This window comes from Phaethon aethereus, assembly GCF_964289735.1.
Source record: "Phaethon aethereus genome assembly, chromosome: 5".
In the NCBI taxonomy this organism is placed as follows: Eukaryota; Metazoa; Chordata; class Aves; order Phaethontiformes; family Phaethontidae; genus Phaethon; species Phaethon aethereus.
The window spans coordinates 67,779,501-67,800,034 of record NC_138579.1 but is presented as its reverse complement, the minus strand read 5'-3'; the positions used below and the strand labels follow the sequence as shown (position 1 = coordinate 67,800,034).

Genomic DNA, 20,534 nt, shown 5'->3' with positions numbered 1-20,534 from the left:
GGCCAATTTATGTTTGTTCAAAACTGCTGATGTGGGAGAGAGTGATGGCAGCTGAGGCTGGGTTGGAATGCTTAAGCAGATCCAGTTGGAAAAAGGGCTTTGAAATACAGCCTTTTCTTCCGATCTACGTCTCAGATGGTTTCTACATTTAGGCTTTGACAACTCTTTCAGATGGTGGAGCAAGTGTACTTGAAATGTGCCAGTAAGGGACAGCAAGGTTACAAAAGGTGACTACCTGATGATGTGAGATTCTTAGCATGTAAGCAGTGGATTTTTTTTCCCCTGCCACTTCTTGAGAAGGTAGGGAGAATAGCAGCGCAGGGAAGAGGGCATTTTTTTAGGTCCTTTCCTTCATATTTTGTCTTAACTTGGTGGCTCTTAAAGTCAAGAGTAGTTTGTGGTATTTGGATCATCGTCATCTTCCTTCTGTGATACTCTCTTTAGTCACAGATGTTTTCTTTGCTTTTCCAAATACATGAAGCCATAGGCAATGTCAAATCAGGCATAAAATAATATAGGAGCTAGTACTATTAACCTTGTGGAAACAAAGGACGCATGAATAGATTAAGAATACCCAGATGCACATCTCTGTTGGGAAGATGTGATTTGCAAGGATCTTTCTAAAATGATACTGAAATATTTATTCCAGGTGCTGTTAGTGGCATGGAAAGATCTCTTCTTATGGTCACGGATGTTAAGAGATATGTAAGTTAAGGTGAGCTATAAATTGGCATGACAAAGCTAGTCTGTTAGGATCGTAAAGATTATTCATGCATATATGTTTTACACAATGGTCACTGTGTCAGAAGATGCTCATTTAAAATGGTGCCATTTTGTGTCAGCGTGCAAAAGTGTCTGCCTGTATCACTAGTGTGGCTAGTGAAACTTTCTGTGTATCTTGTTCTTGTCCAGGTGGAACTTGGCTTGTGTATTTGTTAAAACATGACACTGTTATAAAAAGAGGTGGAATTAAATCCAGGGTGAATTAGAAACGTGTCAGGGAATTACAAAAGGGATTTTAGATCAGAATTAGTGCAAGGCAGACAAGATTTCTGTGAAAAGAACTGGGAACAGAACCAAGGTTTCCTCCTTTTCTCTCTGCTCTATATAAAGAACTCACATGTACAGATTATAATTGCTGTGGTGAAAGGATGCCAAATTATATAACGCTTCTACCCACATTCCTCTTTTCTAACCTCTGCCGTTCCTCTGTGGGAACAGGAAAAAAAAAAAAAAATTGGGCTCTTGATCCCATTTACACCTTTATGGGTTCTTTCATGAAATGCTAATGTAACTCTGTAGATGGGATCGGACTTTTACATGTTTGATACTCTGATCAGGGACAAAAGATGGATGTGAATGTGCAAAATGCCTGCAGTACCAAAAATAGGTCCATATTTATTCCTGTCGTAACTTCACTTAAGTTGATGGAGTTGTGCCAAGGCTGAGTATGCCCACAGTTTATAGGACAGCTGGCCTTCTGCTATTGATGGTACATGGTGGCATTTTAGGAAGATTCATCTCAGCTTAAAATGAGTTTCTGGGAGATTTCAGATATATCTGTAATGCCGAAAAGCCAAGGATAGCATTGATCAAGGTATTTTCAAGCCTTGAGTTTAGTTCCATCAGCAGTTATGAACTGCCAGACCAGTTAACAAAGTGTTCTAATTGATTCAATAATTCTACATAGTTTTTCCACTTACACTAATGTAACATTTGGCTTCATTGAGGAGGGATATTAACGACAAGTTGAAAGGAAGGTCTTATTCTCTGATCCTTTGCTACATTTCATAAAGCTTTTATTTTTTTAATTTTACTTGCAATACCCACATACAATCCATATAGGCATTTTCTTTCCGCTTGGGTCTAGAGACCCTGTTCAGCTGTCAATTGACACTGTTTGAGCAATGAAGGCAGCTTCAGTAGTTTTACTGTTCCAGAAATATTAATCTCATTCATAAAGATCATCTGTTCAAGAGCAGTCGACCCTGGTTTTTGTTCTGTTTACTGGCTTTGTTTTGGGCAATGTGCTGACTTGCCTACAAGCTCTTGAACTACAGAGTAGTCAAATAGTTTCCACTGATGTGGTAAGATCTCCGATTCACATGAGTCTGCTCACTAAAATTTTGAGAATATTAAGCCAGTCTTTGACACCAGAGCCTTGGCACCTGAGATGACGCTACACGGTGCTAAGTAGTCACAGCTTGAATCCTGAGCAATGGTGTCTCCTGAACTTAAAAATCAGTCCTATAAGCCAAGTAACGAGGGGGTTTTGGTGTGTCTTTTGTTGTTTTTGTGGGTTTTTTTCTAACAGGGAAGTGAAGTGCTTCTTTATAGCATTTTTCCCTCCATATTCCCCCATTTGGGGAGTATGTGGATGCTCTCTGGACTACAGGCAGATGAAGGGGGATTTTGGGATTATTCAGACAAAGATACTCATCAAACTTAAAGCTGCAAGGGAACTTTCCCCTAGTTAGTGACTCATCTGACATTTGTGACAGGAAGGAATGAAGCACTTGCTTTTTGTTTAGATAATTTGTCTGCTTTTTAATATTACTTACTCATAGCTCAGATACAGAAATTTGGGTCATTCAGAACAGGAGAAGGGAAAACTGGTTGGGCTTTTCAAAGTAGATGAGGAAGTTAGGTTCCCAGATCCTATCAACTGTCCACGAGAAGTAGTTTCTTTCAAAAACCTAGCCTTAAAAACAGGTAAAATCAACTGTATTTTAAAAAAAAAACCACCAAACCGACCTAGTAACTTCCAAAGATAGACCAAAATTGATGTTGCCCATCTTTGCAGATATAGCCTGCAACCTGATGTGTTAATAATTTATGACCTCATGGTATGACTGAACTGCTGCTGGATACAGTACATTGTGTTTCAGTGCCATTACGGTGTAGTGTTTGGATATATAAAGCAAAATATGCATACCGTAAAAAACCCCAGGTATTAGATGTCAATGGATTATTAATTTAAACTCTCCCGTTAAGTAGCTGTTTTTTACTGAATCCATAAGAGAAGCAGTAATTCTAGGCCGCTCTTCAAATGTGAGAACAGGAATTCACATTAAACTTTGGTAAAGAAGGGGTCCGTGTTATTAATTTGGTAAAATAACTTTCAGCAACATAGACTGCGTGTGTTCAGAAGGATCATCATCACTTCAGTGGGCAGCACTGCACACCAAGAAATAAACTAATTTCCTCTGGCTGTGGAATATTCAGTGCAGCATCGTCAAATGATCAGATTCAATAATTGTTAAAGGAGCAATGAAAGGAATCTTTTTCTTATGCTTAAATTAACTTTGTGTCTGTTTTGGTATCCTGTAACCTAGCCAGTTTTCCAAGATGAAAACAGAACAACAAAAACTGGCAAGTTCTGTGCATGTGGGATTGGTGGCCTGAACCTCATAAAACACGTAAGTGAAGAACAGAACATAAAGCTGTCAATTAGATCTTCTAATAGCTTTTAAACATTAATATATTTTATTACAGACCTAAAATTAGCCTTGTTTTCAGACTTGGATCTTTTTAAAGTTTTTCATACTTCAGCCCAACCTTCTTTTAGCTAGCAAGGCTGAATTTTCAGCACTGAACAATGGAAACGGTATCGGAGCATTTGGCACATTTCTGCTCCCGTACCTACCAGTCCTTTCAGATGGCAACTCTGACTTCCTTCATCAAGTTGTTGGGCTTAGAAATTTTCTATATAGTTGTGTTTAAGCTGATGCTGTGCATGGTGTTATGACAGGGAGTAAACGTTAGAAGACCCATCTCAGTGAGATGGATGAAGAGAGACGTGCAGCTTCCAATCTGAGATTAGTGGATAAAGAGACTAGCGTGAAAGCAGTTACTCATAAAACCACTAGCAACAACAACAATTACCCAACTCGAGTTAATACAAAGCAGCCTGCAGAGCTGGTATATACGAAAGCAGATGTGCTGAAAAATCCCTACAACTACCAAAACTCTAATTAACGCGTGAGCTTCATGTGTGCTGTGGGAACTGGAATTACACGCTCAGGGGGCAACGCTAAGCGAGAGGGATGGCAGGCTGTAGCGATACTGTGTCCAGGCTTTGCTTTTGGTTCTAAATCATGTAGTTAATGTGAAATATCTCAAAAAAAAAAAAAAAAGGCAAATAAAAAACCCAAACCAGCAACAACAACAAAAAACCCCACATGGCTAATATACATATATGTGTACATATATACCCCACATACAGCTAATGTCTTCTGAAACTGTGTTCTGTTAATGGAGACAGACTTTTTTACATTGTGGTGTTGAGGAAGAATAGTACTTTATAATGAGTAGAACACAAGTTCTGACTTTAATTTCCAGTTCTGCCACTTACAGTGGAAAAGTCATTTAAGATGACATCCACAGAAGGATTCAGCATGCAGGTCTCATCTGATTTCCGTTTCCATTTCCTAAAATGCTATCTTAATCCTGGAGACACCTACAATCCAGAAAAGCCTCATTTTTCTATCTGAAAGAGTCTCAGATGTAAAAGCCTGGGTTGTACATGTAAAGCTTTCCCAGAAGTCAGGGTGTCAGATAGGCAGGACCCAGCTCCCCTTGAAATGGGCTGCGGAGCCTGCTGCAGCCTCCCTTCTCCGAGCGCTCCTCGCAGCCTAGATGGGGCAGGGCGGTGGGGCTGTGTCTTCTCTGTCCTGCCGAGTAGCTCTGTGAGTTGGACACTCACTGAGCGTGTCTTTCAAATATTTCAAGGGTAGGTTCATTGCTTCTTTCCGCTTGCTGGGATTGCTCTTGTCCCTGCCGCCCAGGTGGTGGTATGGGGATTCGGTCTTCTGGCGGTGGGGGAGGCGAGAATACGGAGCTGAAGGAAGTGCCCCTACTTGGGAAATACTGCGATACCTGGGGCTGCGAGGAGGATGTGATTTAAAATGCACCTTTCTCTTCCATGTCTCGTGTGGGCTTTGTGGATATCATTCTGAGGCACCCTCCCCGCCCTGTATATAACATAAGAAGTCTATGTGGCAACTCGAGGCCTTTGGCTATCTGAAAATTAGGTGATGTGGCACTGTAAATCGCAGGGCTAAGAGCCCCTTACGAGTCCGAAGGCATCCTGGTGCCTTGAGGTTCCGTGCTGCTCATCCTCCGCGGTCCGGGACGGTGCTGTGCGGGCAGGAGAGGGTACGTGCAGCTCTGAAATGCCCAAGCTCAGCAGCAGTGAGGGGGCCGGGGGCTCTGTCGGACTACGGTACCTGCAGAGCCGCACGGGGAGGGACCTGTGACACTGCAAGGCAGCCTCCTAAAAGCAAGGCGCCAAGTGTTGCTATAATGGGGCCGGATTACTCACTGTGCTTATTCAAATTCCTGTTGATGCTGGCAGCGGCCGTTTTCCCGAATAGCAACGGACAATGAGTCACCTCCAGGTGTTTTTATTTGAAAGCGCCTTTTTTTTTTCTCCCCCCCGCCCCCCCTCCCCGATTTCAAAGAGCAGCCGGTACAACATTCCCTCCCTCCCTGCAGCTCCCAAAGCATCGCTCCTCCGCCGGCGCGACGCAGCCCCGGCTTTGCGCGGAGCTCCCTGCCCGCCGCGGGTGCTGAAGCCGCTCCTCCCCCTGCGGACAGAGAGAGATTTCTTTATTTTTTCCTTTTTTTTTTTTTTTTTCCCTCTCTTCCTGCTGCGAGCAGGCAGGACCAATCCGCGGGCCGCCCTGCCTGCTCCCTGCCGGCCCGGCAGCCGCCGCCTCCCGCCCGCGCCGGCCCAGCCCGCCCGGGAGAGGCGCGGGATGCGCTCCGCAGCGCCGGGCCGGAGGGCGGCATGAGCCGGCGGCTGCTTTCCCTGCCGGCTGCCGGCTGAGGGCGGGTTGGGGTTTTCATTTTTTTTTCCACCCCCGCACCCCCCCCTCCCCCAGGTTTTCATGCTCAGCACTGGGGGAGCTGGGAAATTTTGTGGCCACTGGCGTATTTTTATTTAAAACTGCTGTCAGTGACGCTTCTCCTTCTGCTCCAGCATCGTTGTCCTGTTCACAGCTATTAAGACTTAAGAAGCTTGATTCTCTAAGGCTCGTATCCAAGGGCATCAGTCATTAACACACTGAGCTACATCTGCTTCTTGGCTCAGACTGAAGAAAGACATCTTAAGCTGGAAATCCTGCTTGCTCGCTCACTCGCTCGCTCTCTAGTGCATACGGAAGGGGAAGCATATGCAGCAGCAGGTTCCTTTTTTTTCTCTTCCAAAAGGCTGCCTCACTTTGGAGATGCGGTGACAAGATAATGGAGTGAAAGTCTCCCATTTCCAGGGAAGAAAATTACAGGAGTCAGCCAGAGAAAGGAAGGAGCAAGTTAAATAACAGCAGAAATAGGAAGGAGGACAGTGGTGAAGAACTGAAAACAAAATTAGAGGAAACAGGTGGAAGGCTGGCATAAAGCTGGGAGTATTTTAGGCTGGAAGAGGTTTGGGGTTTTAAATTTTTTTTTTTAAATTTTTTTTCTGTTAGTTCTATTGTTGATTTTAAATTCTAAGCTGGTTTTGGAGATCCCTGCGGTAAACCAGGCTGCTTTAGTGTAGCGCAGCTTCCCCAACGTGTCCTTTTCTCTCTCCCTGCCTGCTGTCTCTGCTGTTGCTGCTGCTGACAGAAACGTGTTAGGAAAGCAGAAAGAGAAAATGCCAGCCATCCTGGTAGCCTCCAAAATGAAATCGGGACTACCTAAACCCGTACACAGCGCTGCTCCAATCCTGCATGTCCCAACGGCCAGGACCATCCCACAGCCCTGTTACCTGAAGTTTGGGAACAAGGTGGAGGTGACGAAGCCATTGTATTGCAGCCAGATTCCCCTCAAATCTCCCAATGGACAAGAAAACGCAGGAGATGGACTCCCACCAAGGAAGACTAGCTCGGTAGAAAATGGATTTGACACACAGGTTAGAAAGCACCAAATGCTGGGGAGGCATATGTGAGAATTTATTTCTATATTGAATGTGTGCAGCGGGTTTTCTGAGGTAGATAGCAGCGGTGTGAACAGCAGTGAGAGGAGGGGTGTGTATGTGTGTGTGTAATAACATCTGTCTGCAGCGGTGGGATGTTTTATATTCCGCATAGTGGCATGTGTTACTAAGGGGTGGCTTTGTAATTTTGTCAGCACGGTGGAGCTGATGGTGGGGTGGTGAGGGATGGTGTCGTGCGTGCTGTTCACCTGCATTGCCTTTGCTTGAACTTGTGGGGTTTATGGAAGGGAGATGGTAGAGATGTTGTTAATGGGGTGTGTTCTTTGTGTTCATTCTGTAGGTGCTAATTGTAATGGCTGGGTTGTGTGCCCGGGATGGGGAGAGGTTGCTGGTTGTCATGAATGTATTTTGTGTTTGGTGTTGGAGCATTAGTCCTGTGAACATTTTGTATTTGTGGTTGTGTGGGGAGTTAATGGAAGGCAGTGCCTGACGTTAAATTACAATATGCATGCCGTTCTCAGTGCATCTAAATAGTTACATAGGAAATGAATACTCAAGTGGAATTGTCTGTTTTAACGCTGTATGTGCATGACATCACAGATGCAGCACGTTATCAATATGCATTTTTTAGATTTGCCTTTAATGTGTATCAGTTTTCTAACGTATTTTTATATATGCTGCTTCCTGTGTAGGAAGGAGAAATGTACGTTCTTCATCTTGTTGAATTTTTGTCAGCACGGTAACGTTTTCAGCATGGCTCAGATTGCCTTGCACTGCCGATGCCCCAGCGTGCTCAACAGCAGTGTAAGCAGATAGTACGTGTTAGCGTACTACGGTGTGAGCAAAGCAGATGGTCTGCTGCAGCAAGCAGAATTGATTAACATTATAGAGAGATTGCTGTATAGCCGCGTGATGTATTTTGGCAACAGCCGTGTACGTTACAAGCTGCCTTTACCGATATCTGAGCCCAGTAGAAGGTGATACCATTATACTGAGATCGGGAAATGGTGACAGATACCTATATTTTTTCTTTTCCTTCCTCAAGGAATAATGGGTCATCTCTACCATCTAGATTTTGAAATCTGTGGCCTCATAACCCTGTTCTGTTAAGACAAGTGTGACTACTGACTGGGTGTGTTTGGCCCCGTGCCCTGAATTTTAGGATATGCTGCACTTTTGTTGCTGGTAGACGTGGTGACGTATCGGGCTGCTCAGACCAGACGAATATGACTGTAGCAGCTCCTGAGGGACTGAGAGCAGGAAAAGGAGACAGACAAGTATTGGTGGCAGGGTGGTGGCAGCAGACAGACCGACCTGCACATCACATCTTGTTCTTGAGAGAAACAAGTACTCTTTTTTTGTCTCGTGTTAGAGTCTGTCCTTGTGATTATGAAATGTCAGCAAAATCTCATTATGTGCTGCTGCTCTTTCTCTCGGACACGCCTTGGCTTTTGCATAGAAATTCACATTCCTGCAGAAGTGCTTGTTATTCATAAATACTTTCTCATTTTATCATAGATTATAATCCAAGAGATCCTGCCAGCGGTAGCCGTTTGCAGCAGGGAGTACTATGTTGTTGTTAACCCTTATACAGATGGGGAACAAACCCCATTTTTTTTATATCATGATGATGAAAGGGTCTTCATGCTATTTTGTTATGTATAAACAAGGAGTGATTTTGGCCAAAGGAATTTCAGATCATTTTGAGTTTTGAATGAGTCTTCAGCAGTAGAAGTCCTAAGCTTTGTCATTCTCAGTAACCTCATTTGGATATCAGCCTTAGCAGATGACCAGCACCTTTTAAGGTGTGAGCAAGTGAGGTTTGTTTTACTCTCCATTATCTTGAATAAACACAAGTCCTTTTTTATTATTCTTATTGATCCAACTTTGATCCCTCTGCCCACATAAGCATGCAGGCTTTTGCCATTCAAGGCAGTAATTTGGACTGTTAGCCTATATCTAAGGGGAGATTTTTCCAAGATTGGTTGTATCAAGGGCACTGTTCTTTTCTTTTTCTCCCCTCCCTCCCTCCTAAGGGAGGAGAAACAGGATGGATGGACAACTGCCAGACGGTATGTCAGCAGCTGAAGTATTTTTATCGTGGAAAACCTTCAGCTATATTCAGGTATTGAAGTGCTTTCTGATAATAAGCCTGGTAAGGTTTAGTCTTAAACACTACACTAGAACTAAATATCTAGTGAAATACCCTTGCTGGGTATTTCATCTTAAGCACCAATGTGGCCCTCACCATTTTACTGTGCAGGCACCTGGCCTCCCCTGTGAGGGGGGGAGATTATATTCTTATCGCAGCATCTTGAGTTTAGATCTGCAAGTTGGACTGGTACCAAATGTTTTGGCACCTATCTTTCGTAGATCTCGGTCCCCACATGGAGTTTGCACGGGAAAGGACATAATATCCTCCTGTGTGGGTAGAGAGAGAATTAAAGAGGTTGTGACACCTAGATCAAAAAAATGAAGCAAAGAAATAAAAATGACCAAAATCTACTTAACTTGTGCTCTTCCTTGCTTGGAATTTGCAGTCCCAAACTCTCTCTTGGAGTTAGAGGCATAAGCTCTTTCCATCAAAACCCAAGGTGATATCAGGCCACTTTCAACATAAGTGGCAGAGAAGCACTGCTTTTGTACGACAGCTTAGCGGTTAGAGCCTTCGCTCAGGGAGTGGGGTATCTGAGTTCAGTTTCTATTTCAACACGAGGGAATTCAAACTCCTATCATATCTCTGGAGGGTTTCATAATCAACAAGCCACAGGATGTTCTAGGAGTATTTTAGGGAGTTGCTCTTAATCCTCTTGAAGTTGGTCCTCTTTGCACTCCATGACACAAAATTCAGTTGCGTGTACAGAACACGGAGAGAGAGCAAGTTGACCTAAAGTTTAGGACATCTGCTTACAGGGATGAAACGGAGAGAGGGGCTACCTGAGATTATTTCTACATACGAATTTTCCTCTCCCATCATGGTGTATATATACTTCCACTTTGAATTTGTCTATGCCTTTTTCCCTGCACTTAGTTTACTCATTATTCTGGAGAAGAGGCTGTGTCTGGTGCATAGACCAGAAGTCACAATGTGAAGATGCTAGACGATGTTCTAAGGCTGTTTTAGCACATTTCAAGCCGCTTGCACACCAGTGCTAGGTTCATGAGCTTTTTGCAGTGCCAGGTGGTACCTTGAGCCTGATTCTTCAGAGAACATGGGCATTGCGGGTGGTATTCATTAAAGTACTAATTTTTTTAAAAATACTGAAAATCAAGGTGTCCCACTTGAGAACTGTGGTACCAGTGAAAACTGCTCAATATTCTGCCTTTTTTTTTTTTTTTTTGTTCTTCTTGATACGGTTTTACATGTGTAAGCTGGATTTTATAGTGACTGGAAATTTTGTGCCTTAAGGCCGTATAAGGGCAATGTGTTATTTAAAATGCTGTGCAATTTATAAAAAGCATTCTTCAGAGGAACTTTCCAAAGAAAGGTCTGAAAGTTTTAGCATCAAGCCCATTGTAAATGCTAGTCGGAAATCTTAGGTCGATGAATCATGGTGGTATCATTCCTATTTTATTGTTACTGATATGCACACTCCATTCATATTTCCATACTAAATTCCGTGTGTTGTGCAGAACAGTATCCTACTGTTGCACTGGTGCTTATTTTGTCTAATTTGAAAACACCGCCAATAAATTGTACCCATATTTAGAGAGCATTGTTTTGGAAATATTTAACTTTGTTACCAGAGAAACTTCCATGAAGTAGATAGCAAGATAGTGATCTCTCATATACGAAATGGTATTTATTAGTTATTCTCAAAAAGTTGTATGTATTTGGCTACTAAATTTGCATTAGTTATTTAAACCAGAAGTCATTGCCAATCAGAAGTCCATGGGCATGGTAAAATTGTTTATGCAGGCTAGAAGAAGGAAGATGCCGCTCCAGGAATAGGGTCTGTTGCCATGTTAGTGTGAGAGCCACCGAAGGAGATCATAGATTTAATTACTGCTATGTTGTGTTCTCTAGCTTCTTGATTTTCATTCCCTGGAGAACCTAAAAAATAGTTACTGTTTGTATCTTAAGTAACCGTTGCAGTCCTAAAAGCACTGGGACCTTAGTAAGTCTTCGGTTCCACCTTCCACTAAAACACTTCAAGTTGACAGGCATCTATTTAAGCTGGTATTAAAGTATGTGTATTCAGCAATTACCTGTAACTGTCCTTAGTGTTGGGCAGGGAGGGGTGGCGGCGGGATTTGTTGTTTCTTTGCAAATGTCTTTGCAATATTCATTTGCTGAAAGTCCTCTCTCGCTGGACATGGAAGGCAGATAGATGCTCACTTAGGTGTTATCATGTTCTCACTCACTTTTCTCTTTCTCTACGCTAGGAAAACCTAATTCTTTTAACCTTTTCTCTCAGGATTTCTAGAACTCTTACAACTCTTTGTGCTATCTACCAAATTGTTTCCAGTTTGCCTAGACCTTTTTTTAAGAATTCAGTCCAAAACTGGACAGATATCATTGTCTGCAATAAAACTACTTTGCTCAGCTAGATTTTTCTTCACAGTGCTTTCCCAATTTGTGAAGATCATGTTGAGTTGGGTGTTCTAGATCTCCCCCTTTTCTAGTCTTACACTAGATTTTTATTCCAGTGATTTAGTTGTTCTTTCCCAGTTTGTGAAGATCGTCTACATCTGGGGTGTTCGAGGTCTGGGGTGTGCTCCAAAAACATTTGCAATACCCGTCGAGATTAGAAATGTCCCTGGGTTTTTCTCATTAGCCGTTCTGCAGGCCAAGTCAATAACGATGGTACGGTGTGGAATGGAATTGGTAGATCCCTGCAAAGACTCCACTGGATAGCCACTCCCAGGTTGATGGGACACTACTGACAAATTGCAGAGTTCTGCAGTCAGTTGTGCGCTGCCTTGAAGTACTCTAGCTGCTCACAAATTGATTACTTAATGGGTTGCTCCGGTATTTTTCCACGTTTCAAATTGAAGCTCACATCAACCGTTTCATGAGCCACACGCGACTTACAATCTGTTGGCTCTTGGTTAGCCTTCTCTGCCTCACCACCCCCGTTCCCATGCCATTAGCAATCCAAATGAATCCATATAGTTCAGATATTAGTAATTACTTTTCTATATTTTAATTAACTTTATCAGAAGCCGTTTATACCTCCGTATCACTGTCTTCCTAATGTGAAGCTTCATAGAGAGAAAGATTAATAAAGCATATTGCAGAGAAATTTTGCCTTCCTTCCTCACACCCATTAGCCATTTTTGTGCGTGATAGTGGGCTGCACAGTTTTACTACAGAGCCATCTTGCAGAAGGGATAGGAATTAAGCAAATCTTTGCCTGGACCCAATTTAATGTCAGGTGTACATTGGCTGGTTTCAATGCCATTACGTGAGCTGCAAGCGGTGGTGTGAAATTTGGTCTTGCTACCACTGCTGAGCTAATGATAAAAGAAATTATGAGAAATGTAGTCAGTAATACTGATAACTTCACCATAAAAGATAGCTTTTTGCAGTGTTGGAAGAAACCTAATGAGGTCATGTTTAGCATGTGTACAAAGGAGAAATTTTACTGAGGAGTTGGGAAAATCTTAAGAAAAACTATAGATTCAGGCTATCAAAATACATAACCACAAAAATAATTTCAAATCAGTATTAATTTTAATGAGCTTGCTTATGTAATTATAGTTATGTACTTAAGTACAATCCTATGAAAAAAACTTGCAGTATTTTGCTTTCTGATGGATTTTTTTTTTTACACACTATAAGCAATCTGAGGCTATTAAGTAGCCAAATTCTTCTTCTATTTATGACTAAAATAGTTTTGAAAATATGTTTATAGATACGTATGGATAAATATTAAATTGGTAGAAGGTTTTCCAAATGAAATGTTACCAGTTAAAGAACAATTCATGAATTGTCTTATTGTGATTATTAACGGAGTTTTCAGTGATCTGTCTTTTAACGTAAAAAGCGACCTCGTTTTAATGCCCTGGGTTTGAATAGAAGATGTACGATTGCACTATAAACTCAGCAGGCTCTTTCATTGCTGGGTTTTCATTTAGGAAATGCAAAGGGTCACTTGGAATTCAAACTTCCATTCAGTTTTTAATTGTACTGGATAATGACTGAAAATGTGTTTTGCTCTGATTTCAGTTTAATTGTGACAGTTCTTGAGTAAAAGAGCATTTGGTCATTATGTAATGTTCCTTCCCAAGTTCAGTACCTTCACTGTCGAATTGCCCAAGATGGGATTTTCAAAAATAGTTATTGTTGAGCTAATAATGCTGCTTTTGAATTCACTCAAGTTTTTACAGACTGTGGTTAGTGTTTTTGAAACACTCTTTTAATATGACCTTCTTTTGTGCTTCTGATTTATTTTGGTTTTTTTGTGCTATTTCTCTGATCTCTGATAATAGGTAATATCTAAGGGGCTTCCAAATTTTAATATACTTAACCTAAGAGCACTCCTTAGAGGTAGGGATATTGTTCTTATTTTATAAATGAATGGCTAAGGCACGAAGAGACTCCAAGATCATAAAGTCTGTAGTGCTATAGAAAATTACTCGCTAGTCCCCTGGCTATTAGATTATCTTTCTCCTTTGCTGCTACTTGTTAATCAGTTCAAAATGCTTATGTATATGGTGTCCATGTGTTCTCTCTCTGTCCTTGAAACTGTTGGCTTACTCCATAAAATTATATTCCTTCAGTCAACACTTTCACTTTCTTTGCCCCTGTTATAGCAAGTAATTTTTATCAACTTCTGCTCTGACACTTGATGTATGGCAGCACCCAAGCAGGACACTTTGGTCCAGCTGTCCTCTAACCAGAAATGGGTTAATTACTCTTTTTTTTTTTTTTTTTCTTGCTTTCTCCCTGCCTGCCTTTGCTTCCCTGGCTGCACTGGTGAATTTGACAGTTTTTAGAATTTTGCTTCTTACTTTTCCCAGATTGTTTGTCCATTGCGTGTTCCACAGCACTTGTCTTTCTTGATGTATGTGTTGTATTTCAGTTCTGCTGGAGGCTTGTTTGAACTGCAGTTGGCTTCAACAGAGAAGCATTAAGTCTTTCTACCTATCTAACCGCTAGCTGATAGATTCATAGAATCATTTAGGTTGGAAAAGACCTTTAAGAGCATCGAGTCCAACTGTAAACCTAACACTGCCAAGTCCACCACTAAACCCTGTCCCTAAGTGCTGTATCTACACATCTTTTGAATACCGCCAGGTGACTCAATCACTTCCCCGGGCAGCCTGTTCCAATGCTTCATAACCCTTTCAGTGAATAAATTTTTCCTAATATCCAAACTAAACCTCCCTTGGTACAACTTGAGGCCATTTCCTCTCATCCTATCTCTTGTTACGTGGGTAAAGAGACCGACACCCACCTTGCTACACCCTTCTTTCAGGTAGCTGTAGAGAGCGATGAGGTCTCCCCTCGGCCTCCTCTTCTCCAGACTGAACAACCCCAGCTCCCCCAGCTGCTCCTCACAAGACTTGTTCTCCAGACACCTCACCAGCTTCACTGCCCTTCTCTGGACACGCTCCAGCACCTCAACATCCTTCTTGTAGTGAGGAGCCCAAAACTGAACACAGGATTCAAGGTGCGGCCTCACCAGTGCTGGATACAGGGGCACAATCACTTCCCTACTCCTGCTGACCACACTATTGCTGATACAGGCCAGGACGCTGTTGGCCTTCTTGGCCACCTGGGCACACTGCCGGCTCATGTTCAGCCGGCTGTCAGCCAGCACCCCCAGGTCCTTTTCCGCTGGGCAGCTCTCCAGCCACTCCTCCCCAAGCCTGTAGCGTTGCATGGGGTTGTTGTGACCCAAGTCCAGGACCCGGCACTTGGCCTTGTTGAACCTCATACAGTTGGCCTCTGCCCATCGATCCAGCCTGTCCAGATCCCTCTGCAGAGCCCTCCTGCCCTCCAGCAGATCAACACTCCCACCCAACTTGGTGTCATCTGCAAACTTCCTGAGGGTGCATGCTGGCATGCTTTATGGAGCTCAACATAAAGTAATGTTCTCTAGTCTTCTGCAAAATACTGTTATCAAAAATTAGGCGATATGAAATATCAAACCTATCCTAAAAGAATCTCCTGGAGATGCAGAGATGTATAAGCATATTACTAGAGGAGAACAACAGAAACTGCTTTTTAAAACTCCTGGCACTAAACCTGGGCTTTACTTCTCAAAAAGAAAAAAATGTTAAAAAAAAGAAACTGTAAGGAAGGTATTTGGTAAACAGAACATGAACATTTCCCAAGTTTGAAGTACCTGAGAAGAACCAGAAAGAAAGAAGATTATGAGACTAGTACCACCTGTGCTCTTTGTTTTTTCTATCCAGAGGGTATCAGCGAAGAAAGCTTTTATTTTATTGAGATAGGAAGGGTGGATTCTGTTCTTGGTTTTGGAAATTCACGGCTGATTTTGGCTATTAAAAAATTATTTCCTTTCAATAGTACTTTGAGAAACATTTTCTAGTCTGTGATTTCAGTTTCCAGATTATGTCATCACTAGATTTAAATGTCTCTTTAATTTGTAGTGTATTTTAATGCTTTTAGCCTACAAGCCCCTTTTTCCTACCAAAGTGGAAGAAATTAAGGAAGGATTTAAATCAGTATTTATTTTGTTTGAGCCTCCCAAACTTGCAACACAGAACAAATATTGTAAGTGCTGTATAAGAAGATAGTTTTGAATAAAGTGATAGCTGCACCTTTAATGGCAGGATGTGTTTTCTGTTCTTCCATTTTTTTCTCATTTGCTTTCTGCTTATTCAAGCTTTGGGACTAAACTTTCAACTTTTATTCTGGTATAAATCAAGACATGCTCTTAAAGTTTAACCCGTTATTTTTTCCTTGCAGCAAACTGTAGAATCTCAACCAAACTCAGATTCATTCTCCTGAGAAGCTTACCTGGCTAAAAATACCCTGCTTGAATATTATTTTTAGAAACATCTATATTTGAAGTATGTAAATGGTCAGATTTTATGTGTATTATTAGATATGAACTGTTGGTACATTTTGTAACAGGAAGTTGCTGGTTTTCCATTCACCAAGAACTGGAATTCAGTCAAAAACTTGGCACTTATTTGTATGGCTCTAATTTTATCTGTAAATTGTTCTTTCTGAAATAGTTTGTGGAAACATTCTCAGTTTCATCAGTTTTGCAAAGCATAGGCATGGAAATAACTGCTAAAACGTAAAACAAATAAACCATTTATTAAAATAAATAATTGAGAAAACAGGTCACTTCTTATTTTAAAACAGGCTGAGATCTGAAGTTTTACTCTGATTCCACCTTTTTTTTTTCCTCTTGAAAGTATTTTTAGGTGTGTTATCCTTGGATTATTTTTCATTTTACTTTGGGGTTATTTTAGAATTGGAAGCAATGTGTGGGAAAACAATACATAAAAAGAAAAATTATCTAACTTCTGGATTTCAAAATATGCTTTTACCAGGACTTTTTGCCCTTATGCGTGTTCAGTTTTGGATTGTACTACCATCATATTTTGACAATGTCTTGTTTACTCCCATGTCCTCTTCTTAAATTTTACCCTGTGTCCATTCCTTGTCTTCAATGTTTCTGCAAGTCCTCTCCGTATTCTCAGCTTATGCGGGTTTTTTTTTCCTCTACAGCTATGGCTAGAAGTTGCCATATCCTCTCTCTCGTAGTTGGAAAGAGTCCCCCGATCTCCTTATTTTACCTGTCCTGTCACTAATATTGGTCCATTTCTTCTGTCTCGCCCTTTACGTAATGACCACCGTGGCATAATCCAAAAGCGTGTAGCGGTGAGTTCATGTTTACGTGTAGACTTCAGAACTGCCTGTAGGTAGCGTAGTAGCAAGGCTGTCCTGGAGGAACTAGCAGCTGTAAAGAGAGTCCATGGGCTACTTTCTGGCTGTAGTTGTTGAGGGTTTATTTTATACAAGCAAGAAGGAAAAGTTACGGACTGTAGAGGCCAAGGAGCTAGGGATTGGCAGGTGTTGGTTTGGTAGCCATAGTGCTATGCTTGCCAAGAAAACATGGTCAGGTCTCTGAAACATGAATTCTTGGGCAATAATTTCATGGATTCATCTGCGTTTTCTTTGAAAGTGGAAGTTGGTCTGTTCATAAAAGTACTAAATACTACTAGTCCTTCCTTCAAGCTCTGGGAGCTCACAGGAGTGGAGGCCAAGGTGCCTGACTCGCTGCTCCCTCCATGCCTTGGGTGGGGGAAGGATGGGTTCTTAGGTGTGATAGTCCCAGAGACGTAGGGGACTGGGCCCTACAGCCTTCTTGGAGAAACCCAGAGGTGTTTGTCTCACCTGCCTAACAACCTGCAAGTTATCCAATTGTACGCCCCTGGGCTTTCTCATGTTATATAACCAAACCAAACCAAATTTAAAAAAAACAGCAAACCAAACCAAAAAACCTGAGAACAACCCTCGAGAGGCTGACTGACTGACACGGCTGCCGAAGCAGCTGTTCTCAGTGCTGTGATCTTGTTGATCTGGTTACGCTTTCTCCGAACGGAAGGACGCACCATCCTTGATCATTTCCGTGTTGCCCCTCCTCCCCCTAACAACGCCGTAGAAGCTGACCAGGCCTTTTTGCTAATGGGCAACTATGTTTTTTGGAGTTGTGTAGGAAGAAAACCTTCTAGGATGTCTACCTGAGGACACCCGTACTTGGTTTTTGGGAGAAGCGGAAGGGGCGTATGATAGGCTGGAGTTGTAACTCCGTTTGTATCCAGCATTTCGTAGTGCGTTTTCAGCCTGTGACAGAGCTCTTCAGAGCCTGTTCTGCAAACGAAAAGGATTTCAAGTGTGGTGGTCTCGTTGCCACAGCCGGCGAGGATCTGTAGTATTTCCTGGCGTCTCAGCCTCCTTGTAATCCATTTGGTGGATCTGCCATTTGGGCAACTGAGAGACATTCTCAGTTGTAAAGACTGTTGCGGGAATACCTTTTCGTTTCACATAATGAGGTGATTCTTCCCTAATAGGATCACATATCTTCTACCGAAAGCGCTGACCAGACATTAATTTTATATTGTGTTTTTCTGCCATCTATTAGTTCTATGTACTTGCCCATTTGTAGAAAAAAATGAGTGCCCTGGTGGGATTTCATGTTGCTGGTCTAAGCTGGTGTGCTGACATTGTATGGTGAACATGGACACTGAGACTTTGTTACACTTGTATCCCTTGAAACAAACACTTAGAAGCCTATTCCTGTTTCTTCAGCCGTGTCCCCTTGAACCATGTCCAGTGTTAGAAACTACAGGTAACTTTAGTACTGATAAGCTAAATACTGGGTTTGTGCAAGTATTTTTAAAATACTGTAACGGCTGTCTTTCCACGTCGTATCTATTTTGGCTGTTTCTCAGATTATGACATTAATTACCAGGAAGTAATTTCTAATCAATTTATACGACGAGTCTAGCAAATTCGCTTCCTCTGGCAGATAGACACCTATCAGGCATAGCATGATTCATGTCATGTCTTTCGGAGTCAGAAATCCTCCTTAGCTAATGTAGCATGAAGAAAAATTGTATTTTCTTAGAGAAATTTAATGTGAGAACAGTATCTGTATGTGTGTATCGGAGGTTAAAGGCCTGGAACAGATGTAGAGGACACTTCTGCGTCCACAAAGATCCGTGCGTAACTTTGATTATAGCTGGTGGAGACAATAGTTAATAGCTTGATCTGGTAAGACAAATTCAATTCAATTATAAATTATTCTTCATTTCAAAGAGTCTTAAGGCCATTTAAGTCTTCAAAACTAAATTTTAAGGTGTCGTGTGTTTCAAGATCAAATGTGCATTGGCCATTTGAAGCAATAGCTTAGAAATGGGTTTCTCTTTTCTTGCCCAATAACCATGGGTCAGTCTGCTTCTCAGGATGGCCATACGTATTCCAGACTTGTCTGTGGCTTAACTGGGACTGATTATTTTGGGAAGGAGTATTTTTGGCCTTGCCTACTCCTCCAAGATGGGCTCTGGAGCACGCAGGGTAATGTGCCAAACAAGCACTGCCAAGGAAAGCTGGCAAAAAGGCGCCTGTCCTCTAGCATGGAGCTGGAAAGGGGAGGCAGCAGCGTCCTATTTATCCCTACGTGACCTCACCAGGGGAATTCTAATGAATTTGCTTTAATTTACAAAACAAAACCACTTTCTGTTTTTCAAGAGGGAAGAGCAGCGGTTGCCTAGGATCCTGTTTCCAAGCAGTTGCATAGAAACTTCCCTCACTGCAGCAATTGAGATTTTCCTTTCGGTTGCCTGGAAGAGTTAGCCTTTTGGCTTTTACTGGTAGGTTTTGGATCACATGGAGTGATGTGTTTTATAGGATTTCATACTTGGACTCCAAACCGGGAAAAGGAAATCTAGTTGTCATAAGGACCAGAAATGTTTGAAAGAGGATCTGTTTGTGAGTGAAAATGTCATGCACTTAGAATTTAACGATGGAGTGAGACTAAACCAAGTTTTCCTCCTTTTCCTGTGGTCACTTCTTGCTGTGGTGCCAGGCAATGGGAAATACTGGGAATACTGGGAACATTGGGACAAAGTTGGAGGTGCAGTGCCTTTCTGCGAGATGTTTGCCTTTGGGATCCACTCCCGAGCTGTCAGTAGGTGCCCGAGGCAGAGGGAAGAACAGAGAGACCCCAGGCTCTGTTGGAACCCCAGGCCATGAAGGGGAGCCAGGTCTGCCTGCTGTGTCCTGTTCCTTGCCACCAGATCCCCAAACCTTGGGTGCTGGGGGACACCGAGGGTCCTGCGGGGTGGGCTTTCAGCTGCCTCTGTCACAGGTTGCTTTGGGCATCCTGGAGAAGATGTTCCTGTTGTGATGGGTGTATTTCAGCCTAAAGGCACTGCAGCGGTGAGACTTGGAAGACCAGCGGCGTTGGAGGTGACATGAGTTGTGGTGCGTACGCTGTATTGTGCGGCGGGATGTAATGCCCGTGGGTCATACCCACTGCTGGTTTGGTTTGTCGAGTCACATAGCAAGGCAGCTGTATCTTATTTTTAACACAAGAATCAATCCCAGCTTCCCCTTGTTGAGCAGGTTACTTGGTGCAGCTTGAAAAAAGAGAAAAAAATAGAAAGGGGAAAGGGGCGGGGGGGGAGGCAAAAAAAGGCATATGAAAGAGCCTGAAATCAAAGAGCCAGTCTACAAAGCTCCTAGACGACTCAATAGCAGATCCTTTACTTTCCTATATACAGTTTCAGATTTGTGCTGAAACTTAATCTCTTGGCCACAACAATGCGAACTAGATAAGATTTAGTCCTCTCTCTTGCCTCCTGAGCTCTCTGGGATTCGGCAGAAAAGGGGTTTGCATTGAACAAACACGTATCATCCTAGTCTGAGAAATGTCTGTTGGTGTGAGACATTACGGCAGGGACTGATGCCACCCTTGGCTCCCCGTAGGCTGCTGTGTCAGCATTTCTGAGCCGATGGCCCGTCAGATCCACTCAGTGTTTATTATGCAGCATTAAGCAAAGAGAGATTTGGAAATTCAGTGTTCCACTGGCAAATCATTTAATTTTAGATAATTTCGCAGTGGTTCTTAACAGCTTACATAAATGAAGAAATTAAAGAAATTATAAATGAAGAAATTAA

General features: G+C 42.3%; 1 protein-coding gene across 3 annotated transcripts in view; it reads left to right on the top strand.

Annotated features, from left to right (window-relative positions):
* Nucleotides 1-20,534, top strand: part of NAV2 (neuron navigator 2) — a gene marked incomplete at its 5' end in the record, with an annotated part of 428,748 nt that overhangs the window by 191,926 nt on the left and 216,288 nt on the right. For 2 of the 3 annotated variants that reach the window (XM_082000503.1, XM_082000502.1), the window contains one exon: nucleotides 4,868-6,895. The exons of the other annotated variant lie outside the window; for it this stretch is intronic. In XM_082000503.1, the coding sequence (XP_081856629.1) occupies nucleotides 6,638-6,895 (258 nt within the window). Of the gene's footprint in view, nucleotides 1-4,867; nucleotides 6,896-20,534 lie in introns of those variants that run through there. 3 annotated transcript variants of the gene reach the window in all.